Genomic DNA, 9,530 nt, shown 5'->3' with positions numbered 1-9,530 from the left:
TGTGTGTGTGTTACACTGTGTGTGTGTCTCAGTAGAAACTCACAGTAAACCTGCACCGAGGTTTTAATCTGCCTGTTCTCTCCTCCACAGCTGACTTTACACAGCAGGAGTCCCTCATGCTCCATCATCACGGGGTCAAAGGTCACCACGGAGTGAGTCCTGTTGGTGCTGACGGAGGCGGTCAGAGGCCGGTCCCCCATCAGGGACCAAGACACGATCGGCATCTCAGGACATTGCTGAACGTGGCACACCAGCTGCTGACGCTCCCCGAGTCTCAACAGAGGCCTTTTGGGAGACACGTCCACACCCAGACCCTGAACGCAACACGCTGACATCAGCAGTACAGCTGTGAAGGTAAACAACAACAACAACAACAAGACTAGTTTAACTCCCGTCCATCAACTCGCTGACAACCCAGAGTTTACTGATGAGAGGAGGGCACCGCGTTTATTGATCATTTATAATCAATAAACAGGTCAGAAACAGTTAGTAACAGACTTTAATAATATAAACGTCTTCACTGGAGAAGGTTTGATAAATAAACATTAAACACGTCATCAATCGTTACTTACATGTTTATAGGCCGATTAAATGCGATCAGTAAGTACAGAAGATGTGTGCTGATGAAACAATCAGCTGATCAGTCGGTTTGTCCATCAACAGAAAAAGAATTCCTCACTGATTGGTGTCAGTTTCTCTCTGTTTCTAAACTAAACCTTAATCAATCAGTCAAGAAACAATTAATGATTAATGATTAACGGCCCCTTAGTCACCAGGGGCCCACAGGGGTCACCAGAGGTCACCAGGGGCCAGCAGGAGCCCATAAACCATCAGGGAGTAAATATATCGATGGTGTTAGAGGCCCCTAAACCTCAGAACCTACATATCCGCCTGGCAGGAATGTGAATTTGCATGTTTCTGATTGGTAACGGCGGCATTTTGCTGATGACATCACGTTGTGTCGTCATACTGACAGAGAGCTGTGACTGGTCGAAGCTGTCCCTGGACGCAGCTCTTGATTGGACTGAGGATCAGATAAACGTTGTGAAACACGCTGCGTTGCTGTGTCTGCCCCATCACTCAGTACAGCAGCGTGGATCCCTCCGCCGCTGGAAGTAGTCCCAGCAGACGCGCTCTGTGGTCTCTTAGGGTCCCAGAAGTCCCCGTTCCACTGCTGCCTGGATCCGTTTTCAGTTTGGTTTTATTTTTTGGTCTCAGAGTTCTAATCTCAATAATCTGATCCTCAGTCCAATCAAACGCTGCGTGCAGGACAGCTTTAACCAATCACAGCTCTCTCGCTCGTTTCAGCGGCATCAGTCTGACAGCAGCCGTGTCCAATCAGAAACATGGTGATGGTGCAGTGGACACAGGATTTTGGTGTGTGAGAGCAGTGTTCAGTTCCCACTGTGACCAACGTGTCCCTGTACAGCAGCTGAGTCGCTGAATGAATAAATGTACGATGATGCGGTGGATTTCTAATGACAACATGAACATCAGGAGGAGGTCGGTGACAGAACTCTGATGTTTGGAAACTGTCACGTAAAACCAGTAAAAAAAAAATCAATCACTCAATACTAGTTCAGAGTTTCTCAACATCTGGCCGTGGCTCCTCGTGGGGTCACCTGAGGTCAGCACATTAAACTGCTGTCTGACAGGTTTATATTCTATATATGATTCTAATTTACATATTAGATCATTCCTCCCGGATCTAAAGAGACTCTCGCGTTTTAATGAAGATGAACGTGTTATCATCATCAGAAGCACCCAGACCATCACAATACAAACACAGAGACTGGATTTCACACCGGAGACAAAATAAAGATCTCACCTGCGAGCAGCCGGACAAAGATCCTGCAGACAGACGGCAGAGACATCTCACTCCTCTGAGGGTCTGAACACACTGATGAACAGCAGCGTCTCCTTTGTGTCCAGGTTTCACACTGATCACAAACAAACGCCTCTCAGCTGCTCGGCCTTTCTCTCTCTCTCTCTCTCTCTGTGTTTACCCAGGCTGCAGACCACAGCGCCCTCTGCAGGACGCACCTCAAACTGCACTGCACAACATTTCTCTTTCACTTCCATTGTTATTCCTCCTTCTCCTCTCTTTCACTTGCATTTTCATTATTATGATGGGAAACTTTGATCGGTTTAACTGTTTCCGGGTGTTTGTGATAAACTGATGAATCACTTCACTTCACTTTTAGACAGTTTTGGAAGTAATAAAGTGTTTTGTTTCTACTGGAGCCTCCGTCTTTCCTCATTATTCAAACTCTTTCAACTTTATTTTAAATTCTGATTGATTGATTGATTGACTGATTTTGACTGATCTTCAGAGTGTGATCACAGACTGAGTGCCTGCCCAGCTGGCATTCATCAGTCTGCTCAGTCACTGTGAGGAGGAGCAGTCATGTGACCACGCTCACTTTCACTTGATTAAACTGTGACAGGTGAAGAGGTTTCTGACCTTTGACTTCACGCAGACAGGCAGTGCGATGAGCAGCGAGGTCATGTGATCTCTCCCATCCTCTTCCTCCGGGTCCCTCTGCTCAGCAGGTGGACCCTGATCCGATGAACCACCTCAGCTGCTCAGAGCTCCTCCCCCTGAGGAGGAAGCTCATGTTGGCCACCTGATCTGGATCTGTCGGTCACCGTCCACAGCTCGAGACCAGGGGACCCGGTCGTAGTCAGTGACGCACATGTAGACTCAGGGCTCTACAGTGCGACCATTTTGCTCGCATATGCGCCTAAAAATCGAGACGTGGGAAGCGGAAAAATGATTTACGAGCACAACGTGCGACTATCTACAACCTTGGATAGCCCAGCAGCTCGTTACAAAACAAAGACAGAGCTGCAGCAGCGAGACACAAGACAGATAATGAGGACGTGGGTTTGGCGAGCTGAATATATCAGGCGCTTTTTGTTGACAACATCGATGTGCTCATCAATTTCACTTCTCATCAACTGGCCAATCAGTGAACTTTGAGACGTTGAACTCCTCCCGCATGACTGGTTCTGATTATTGATGAGATTAGTAGCATTAACAAATTAAGAGACCGGTGCGGAGGATTTAATGAATGAAACTGCTGGAATTAATATTGGCGCCTTCTAGTGGTGAGCTGTGTAGTGTACTGTTACATAAAATGACCCCACGCATACAGTAAAATGTAACTTTTATCTACGGTCATTATAATAATATAAATACTAATAGACTCATTTAAACTAGTTCCTCCTGCAGTGGAGTGCCAGGATGTGTCCTCCTGAGAGCAACACCTTCCTCTGGTCTGAGTCACTAAATGTGCCGATTGTCCAGAGACCAGGGTCCTCGCTCTCAGTCCTCCAGTGTTTACACACCATAGTTTAACACAAGGAGAAGGAGCACACACCTACTTTAAATATGTATATAATAAATAGTTTGTTAAACTTTGTGTTGCTCGAACATTTGTCACTGTGCTCCTACATTTTTTTCATTTAGGAGCACATGTGCTCACGGGGGAAAAGGTTAGCGTAGAGCCCTGGATGCTCAGACTCCCATGACTCCTTCCCAACAACCCCGAGAGGGTAAAGAGCTGGTCGGTCCAGGATGGAGTCCACACTGCTCCTCCTGCAGCCGGTCTGAGTCTCGTGTCCAGCACCCTGACCCCTGGAGCCTGAAGGAGTCCTGCGCTGCGTTTGTGCTGCTCAGATATCAAACATAAATAGAAATCTGTGTTTCAGTTTGGCGTCCCGTTCAGTGGACGGTTTCCTCACCTGTTCATCGTTATCTGAAGATCAACGCCTCAACCAATCAGTGGATCCACTAGCTGTATACTCTGCTGTGTAGTTTAACCTCCACATGCACCAGATTTTAGAAACACTTCCTTTGTAAAGTACCTGTCAGGTAAAAGTATCAGGAACACAACATGGAAATACTGAAGTACTTGAGTCAAAGTATCACAACGTGAAAACAGAAGAATCATTATTTTATTCAGTTATTGCTCAGATAGAAACTCTGCTGTCAGTTTTTCTCTTAAAAGACTTTAACATGACAATAAAAACAGGAAGTTCTTCATTTAAACATCCAAAATAAAAGCCCTCGTCTGAAAACAACCCTGATGAGTCAAACAGCAGTTTTAACATGTCGAAGGCACTTCGGACACTTAGAGACGCCTTTTATTATTTTTATAAATATTAATAACAGACAACGTGTCACACCAGTGGCCTGCACCACGAGGGGAGTTAACTGAGGGTAACAAACTCTGACCGCTACGCTGGAGTTAAACTGCGGCGGTGGATCAGACGTTGGTTAGCTGAGTCGGCGTTAACTTATTTGGAGTTGGTGCACGTTCGCATAAAAGCGGCGTGTTCGGCCGCGCAGGCAGAGTTTTTCACAGCGGCGCGTGCTCCGTATTTCTCCAGAGGAACGCACGTTGGCAGTGACGGGAAAGTATGACTGTAAAGACAAGTTAACTCTAAATCTAATATCGTGGCGGCCGACAGAGCCAGGGAGGCTTGTTGGCGTCGCATGGAGTAAATCTGTAGCCTGATTATCTTCAGGGTTCTGATTGTAGTTCAAATCTCTATTCTGTGTTTTATGGGCTCTTCTTTTATGTGTAACGTGATGAAGATGTAAAAGTCCAGCTGCACACGAGCTCCACTGTAACCAGCGCAGAGGGGGAATAATCCCAGACAGAAAATAATTTCCAAGATTAATCTACAAGTGAAGAACCTGAATATTCTCTGAGATTATAGTCACACATTTATGAGAGAAACTTCTGCAGGCAGTGGAAAGTTATATTAGACTTCACAATCTGATCCAGCAGTGAGGAAATACTCGTGAGTTTAGCCCACAGTCGCTATCCTGCACCTCAGACTTCACCGTGGATCGGCCGTATTCAGAAGGAAACTCCAGAGTGATTTTTGTGACTTTAATTTCAGGGATTTTAAATTTCACACTTTCATGGAGGATTTTTTTCCCTCGTTATTAAGCCCGACCCTGGCGCTGTATTTTTTGGACAGGTAAAACAGTCTAAATATCTAAATATGTGAAACCGCTCAGGAGAATTCAGTTACAGCCTGCAGACGAGCTCCATCTAAGAAACTGTGCCGTTAATTAAGATTCCTCTCTGACTCCCCGAGGCTGCAGGGCTCGCTGTGTGAACGTGATGCTGCTGTGTTCACAACTTCACTGCAGCCTCAGTGGAACAAATCAGGATGAAATCTAAACATGTTTTATGAAGCGGTGTGGATTAATATCCTGCTTCTCATCAGTAACACTGAGTACAGATGAGGTGTGGAGTCCACGTGCAGGGGAACCTCGAGGTAACCACCAACAAAACCTGCTCGGAGCAGTTTAGAGATGCGGCGTAAATTGCCATGGAAACAGGCCTCGGGTAACACCTGTCCACCTTTCGTAGTACGTGTTAACCGGGAAGTTACACCTGAAGTTACCTGGATAAGCCAGTTACATCCGCCTCGCAGTACAGGCCGCAGTGCACTCACAGGTAAACTGACTCAGTAACAGGAAGTTGTTGGCTCAAATATTTCACCTTAAAAGGACTAAACTGTTTTTTCAAACATTCTGTTTCTGTGTTGCAGCTTTTATTCTGAAAAGGTCTTGTTGTTTCAACCAATGGGAGATTTCAGAGCAAGGTCAGCTGATCTCCAGCAGCCAATCAGCAAATATTCAGATTTTAAAACACAAACAAAAATTTAAATACTTGTAAACAGCTGGCGTCACATGATCAATAACACGTTTAGAGGAGCAGTTCGACGTTTTCTTCTGTCTGCTTCATTTAGTTTCACTGAGAAAACATCCATTTCTGAAATAAAGACATTTTAAAGTCAACCTGTTCATTTGTGTAAAGGGAAGAGTCTGAGCGTACCTGAAGTTAGTTTCTGTTTTATCTGGTTTCTTTTCTTGTTCGTCTCGTCTGTTTTTTAACGATCGCTCCTCCGTTTGCTTCTTTGCTCGTTAAGGACCGGAATTTTGCAGTTTACTACACTTCCTGGTCAGTAAACGCATCACAACCTGCTGCTTTATGATCACAGACTCGTTTCTGTGTGAATTAAAACCCTCCGGTGATCATGTGACCTTCCTGCCACTTTACTGAACACAAAGCTCGACACAAATATAAAAACACAAAATATTTTCGAGTACCGCGACACAAATGCACCCTGATTCCTGCCGGTATTGATCCACGTCAGAGCCGATATTAGTTGTGATGGTTGTGGCCGATACTGAAACTATAATATGAATCCTACAGTAAATAAATATTTTCAGATATTATTCATCCTCAAAATAAAGATTACATTAATTTATTGTAAAGGTATTAAAAGATTTACGAGCACGTGTGAGCTGCAGACTATCACTGATTAATCAACAACTACACGGATGGGAAGATCAATCAGACGCGTCTTTAAGGCTGAGTGGGCGTTGACCGCTGCTGGCTCCGCCCCCTCGCTCACACACACACACCTGAGTCTGCTTTTGGGTCCCTTCTTCTTCTTGTTATTATTGCTGTTAGAAAAGAACACTGACCAATCACATCAACACAATCTGATCAGAAACAGGAAGTAAATACTGTAACCATGACGACGTCATCAGCTGATCCTTCAGTTTATCAAAAAAAAAATCTTCATCTGCCACAAATAAAAAATATAAAATCTGTATTCTGTATCTAAATATATCTTCTGTTTCAGCCAAACACTGCTCATTTACATACAGCTCATTTACATACAGCTCATTAGCATACAGCTCATTCACACGCCGCTTATTAGCACACAGCTCATTTACATACAGTATGGACGGAGAGCAGCTGCTGCTGCCTCAGAGTCTCTTCAGTCACCGAGCTGAACTCCTGCTGCTTTATTAGCTTCCCTTTGAGCCCCACACAGAGGGGGATTGTGGGTAATGTGTCCTCAGGTCAGATGTGTAGTTCTAGTACTGGACGTACTCCGACTGAAGAGACTGGAAGACAGAAACGCAGAAGTTCTGAATAAACTTGATGTTTTTACAGACACATGTTTCGGTGATCCTTCATTACTGTTGTTGGTTATTGATGTCACTTCCTGCGGTCAGTCACACTGAGCAGCTGAGGCAGAAACAGATTACTGTGTTCACCCAACGGCTGTTATCAGATTATTTAATGGTCAGATGACTCTGAGCTCCTCTCTGGGGGGCTGTAGCCACACCCACTGCTGCTTCCTGGTTGGTGATTGGCTCATTGATCTCTCAATATTTACAGAACCAGTATCTAATCACATCCTTAACAACAATACAGAACATCTACAACACATCAAACTGGTATCTGAGTAACAGTCTGAACAGACAACCAATCACGCTGTCAGAAACCGACACTAACCAATGAAATTTCACGCTTAGCTTGAATCCGCCTCTGAACTTTCATGATTTGTTGCTGGTCCAAAGGACTTTATTATATTTGGATCCGAGAGCTTTCCAACGGTCATGTGGTGCAGACAGCGACAGCGGGAGGAGATGCAGAGTTAGCTTCATGCTAACGTGAGAGGAACAGTTTATCACGACATTAAAGTCACGTGAGCTTCCTGTGTAGAGTCACGATGGACAGACTGTCAGTGTGGACACACCTGGTCATGTGACCTCTGTTACAGGTGAGCTGAAGTTCAGGAGAAACACGCTAGAAGCTTCTTGCATTTTCATTGGCAGACAGTCGAACGTCAGTAAAAAGAAGCTGCAGCTGGTCTATAACTTATATAACCTGAGTTCAGACTGACAGGAAGCGACGCCGAGATTTAATTGTACAGGTGGGTCGTGTTACCTGACAGAGGCAGGCTAGCTTCATATTTAGCGTACACGAGCGGCGTCAGTGTGAACGTCTGGCTCAGAGGGTAGAGAAGAAGAAGGCTGTTGCTGATGTCAGAACACAGAGAACCAATCAGCACAGAGGGGCGGGGCTAAGCTGCTGCTGTGTCAGAGGACTTACAGGTATGGAGCGGCTCAGGTAGCGTCCTGATGGGCCCTTCAGAGCGGCGCTGTAGGGCCCCGGGCCCCTGAAGTCCGGAGGCCCCGTCCTGCTACCGAGGACGAAGTCGGAGCTTTTCCCTGCGGGGGGCCCCGCAGAGGCTCCGTACAGACCGCTGTTGTTGTTGACCTCCTGCTGCACGCTGCGAGGGCTGTTTCCATAACGACACACAGAGGGAGGGGCCAGAGAGGAGTGGGAGGGGCTGAGAGACACAGAGGAGGAGGAGGAGGGAGGAAGACCAGAGTAGGGAGGGTTTTTATCCTCCTCCAGGTCTGCAGCGTAAAGGTCACTGAGCGAGCTCGCCAACCGAGAGCTGGGGGTGGGGGGGGGGGGGGGGACATGGGGACACATGTCAGTAAGAGAATGATGATCTATTAGAAACAAGTCTGGATTGTTCAATTTTATTTAAGCATCTGGACCTGTCACCATGGCAACAAGTCCTTGTGAACCTCAAACAGGAAGTGATTGTTAGCTACATGTTGAAATAATTTGACTGTAGAAGAAGAACGTGACGTGTTGAACAGAACTCCTGATCAATACTGACACTAACGAGCAGAAACCTGATCAACGAACACGGAACTCACTGAACTCATCAATATTCATGTTTATCAAAGAGTGGAAACACTGAACACCTCACATGTACCTGCAGAGAAGTACACACAGATACTAACAGCTGCGTATTATTACCTACTACAGCCTGTATATCAGCAATATCAGGGACCAGAGGAGGCGTACTAGTCCTATCAGGGACCAGAGGAGGCGTACTAGTCCTATCAGGGGGCGTCCTAGTCCTATCAGGAGGCGTACTAGTCCTGTCAGGGACCAGAGGAGGCGTACTAGTCCTATCAGGGGGCGTACTAGTCCTGTCAGGGACCAGAGGAGGCGTACTAGTCCTATCAGGGACCAGAGGAGGCGTCCTAGTCCTACCAGGGACCAGAGGAGGCGTCCTAGTCCTACCAGGGACCAGAGGAGGCGTCCTAGTCCTATCAGGAGGCGTCCTAGTCCTATCAGGGACCAGAGGAGGCGTCCTAGTCCTATCAGGGACCAGAGGAGGCATACTAGTCCTATCAGGGGGCGCACTAGTCCTATCAGGGACCAGAGGAGGCGTCCTAGTCCTATCAGGGACCAGAGGAGGCGTCCTAGTCCTATCAGGGACCAGAGGAGGCGTCCTAGTCCTATCAGGGACCAGAGGAGGCGTCCTAGTCCTATCAGGGACCAGAGGAGGCATACTAGTCCTATCAGGGGGCGTCCTAGTCCTATCAGGGACCAGAGGGGGCGTCCTAGTCCTATCAGGGACCAGAGGGGGCGTCCTAGTCCTATCAGGAGGCGTCCTAGTCCTATCAGGGGGCGTCCTAGTCCTATCAGGGACCAGAGGGGGCGTCCTAGTCCTATCAGGGACCAGAGGAGGCATACTAGTCCTATCAGGGGGCGCACTAGTCCTATCAGGGACCAGAGGGGGCGTCCTAGTCCTATCAGGGACCAGAGGAGGCGTCCTAGTCCTATCAGGGACCAGAGGAGGCGTCCTAGTCCTATCAGGGACCAGAGGAGGCG

General features: G+C 46.9%; 1 protein-coding gene and 1 long non-coding RNA gene across 3 annotated transcripts; both read right to left on the bottom strand.

The window, feature by feature from the left end:
• Positions 1–43: 43 nt before the first annotated feature.
• Positions 44–2,430, bottom strand: LOC123965991 (vascular cell adhesion protein 1-like; the record flags this gene model as incomplete). The annotated part of the gene is made up of 2 exons (XM_046042253.1): positions 1,829–2,430; positions 44–346 (listed from the first exon to the last, which is right to left on the bottom strand). Coding segments are annotated over exons 1-2 (349 nt in total), but the record flags the coding sequence as incomplete, so codon positions are not given.
• A 1,379-nt stretch (positions 2,431–3,809) lies between these two features.
• Positions 3,810–8,288, bottom strand: LOC123965992. 2 transcript variants are annotated; one of them, XR_006823835.1, is made up of 3 exons: positions 7,941–8,288; positions 5,862–6,946; positions 3,810–3,870 (listed from the first exon to the last, which is right to left on the bottom strand). It is a non-coding gene; the product is annotated as an uncharacterized LOC123965992 (long non-coding RNA). The 2 variants fall into 2 exon arrangements; XR_006823834.1 differs by lacking the exon at positions 3,810–3,870 and having other exon boundaries at positions 3,943–6,946.
• Between the last annotated feature and the right edge of the window lie 1,242 nt (positions 8,289–9,530).

Source organism: Micropterus dolomieu, unplaced genomic scaffold (genome assembly GCF_021292245.1).
Source record: "Micropterus dolomieu isolate WLL.071019.BEF.003 ecotype Adirondacks unplaced genomic scaffold, ASM2129224v1 contig_12168, whole genome shotgun sequence".
Classification (NCBI taxonomy): domain Eukaryota; kingdom Metazoa; phylum Chordata; class Actinopteri; order Centrarchiformes; family Centrarchidae; genus Micropterus; species Micropterus dolomieu.
Note: the sequence above shows the minus strand (reverse complement) of the source record. Positions and strands in the feature narration are given on the sequence as shown.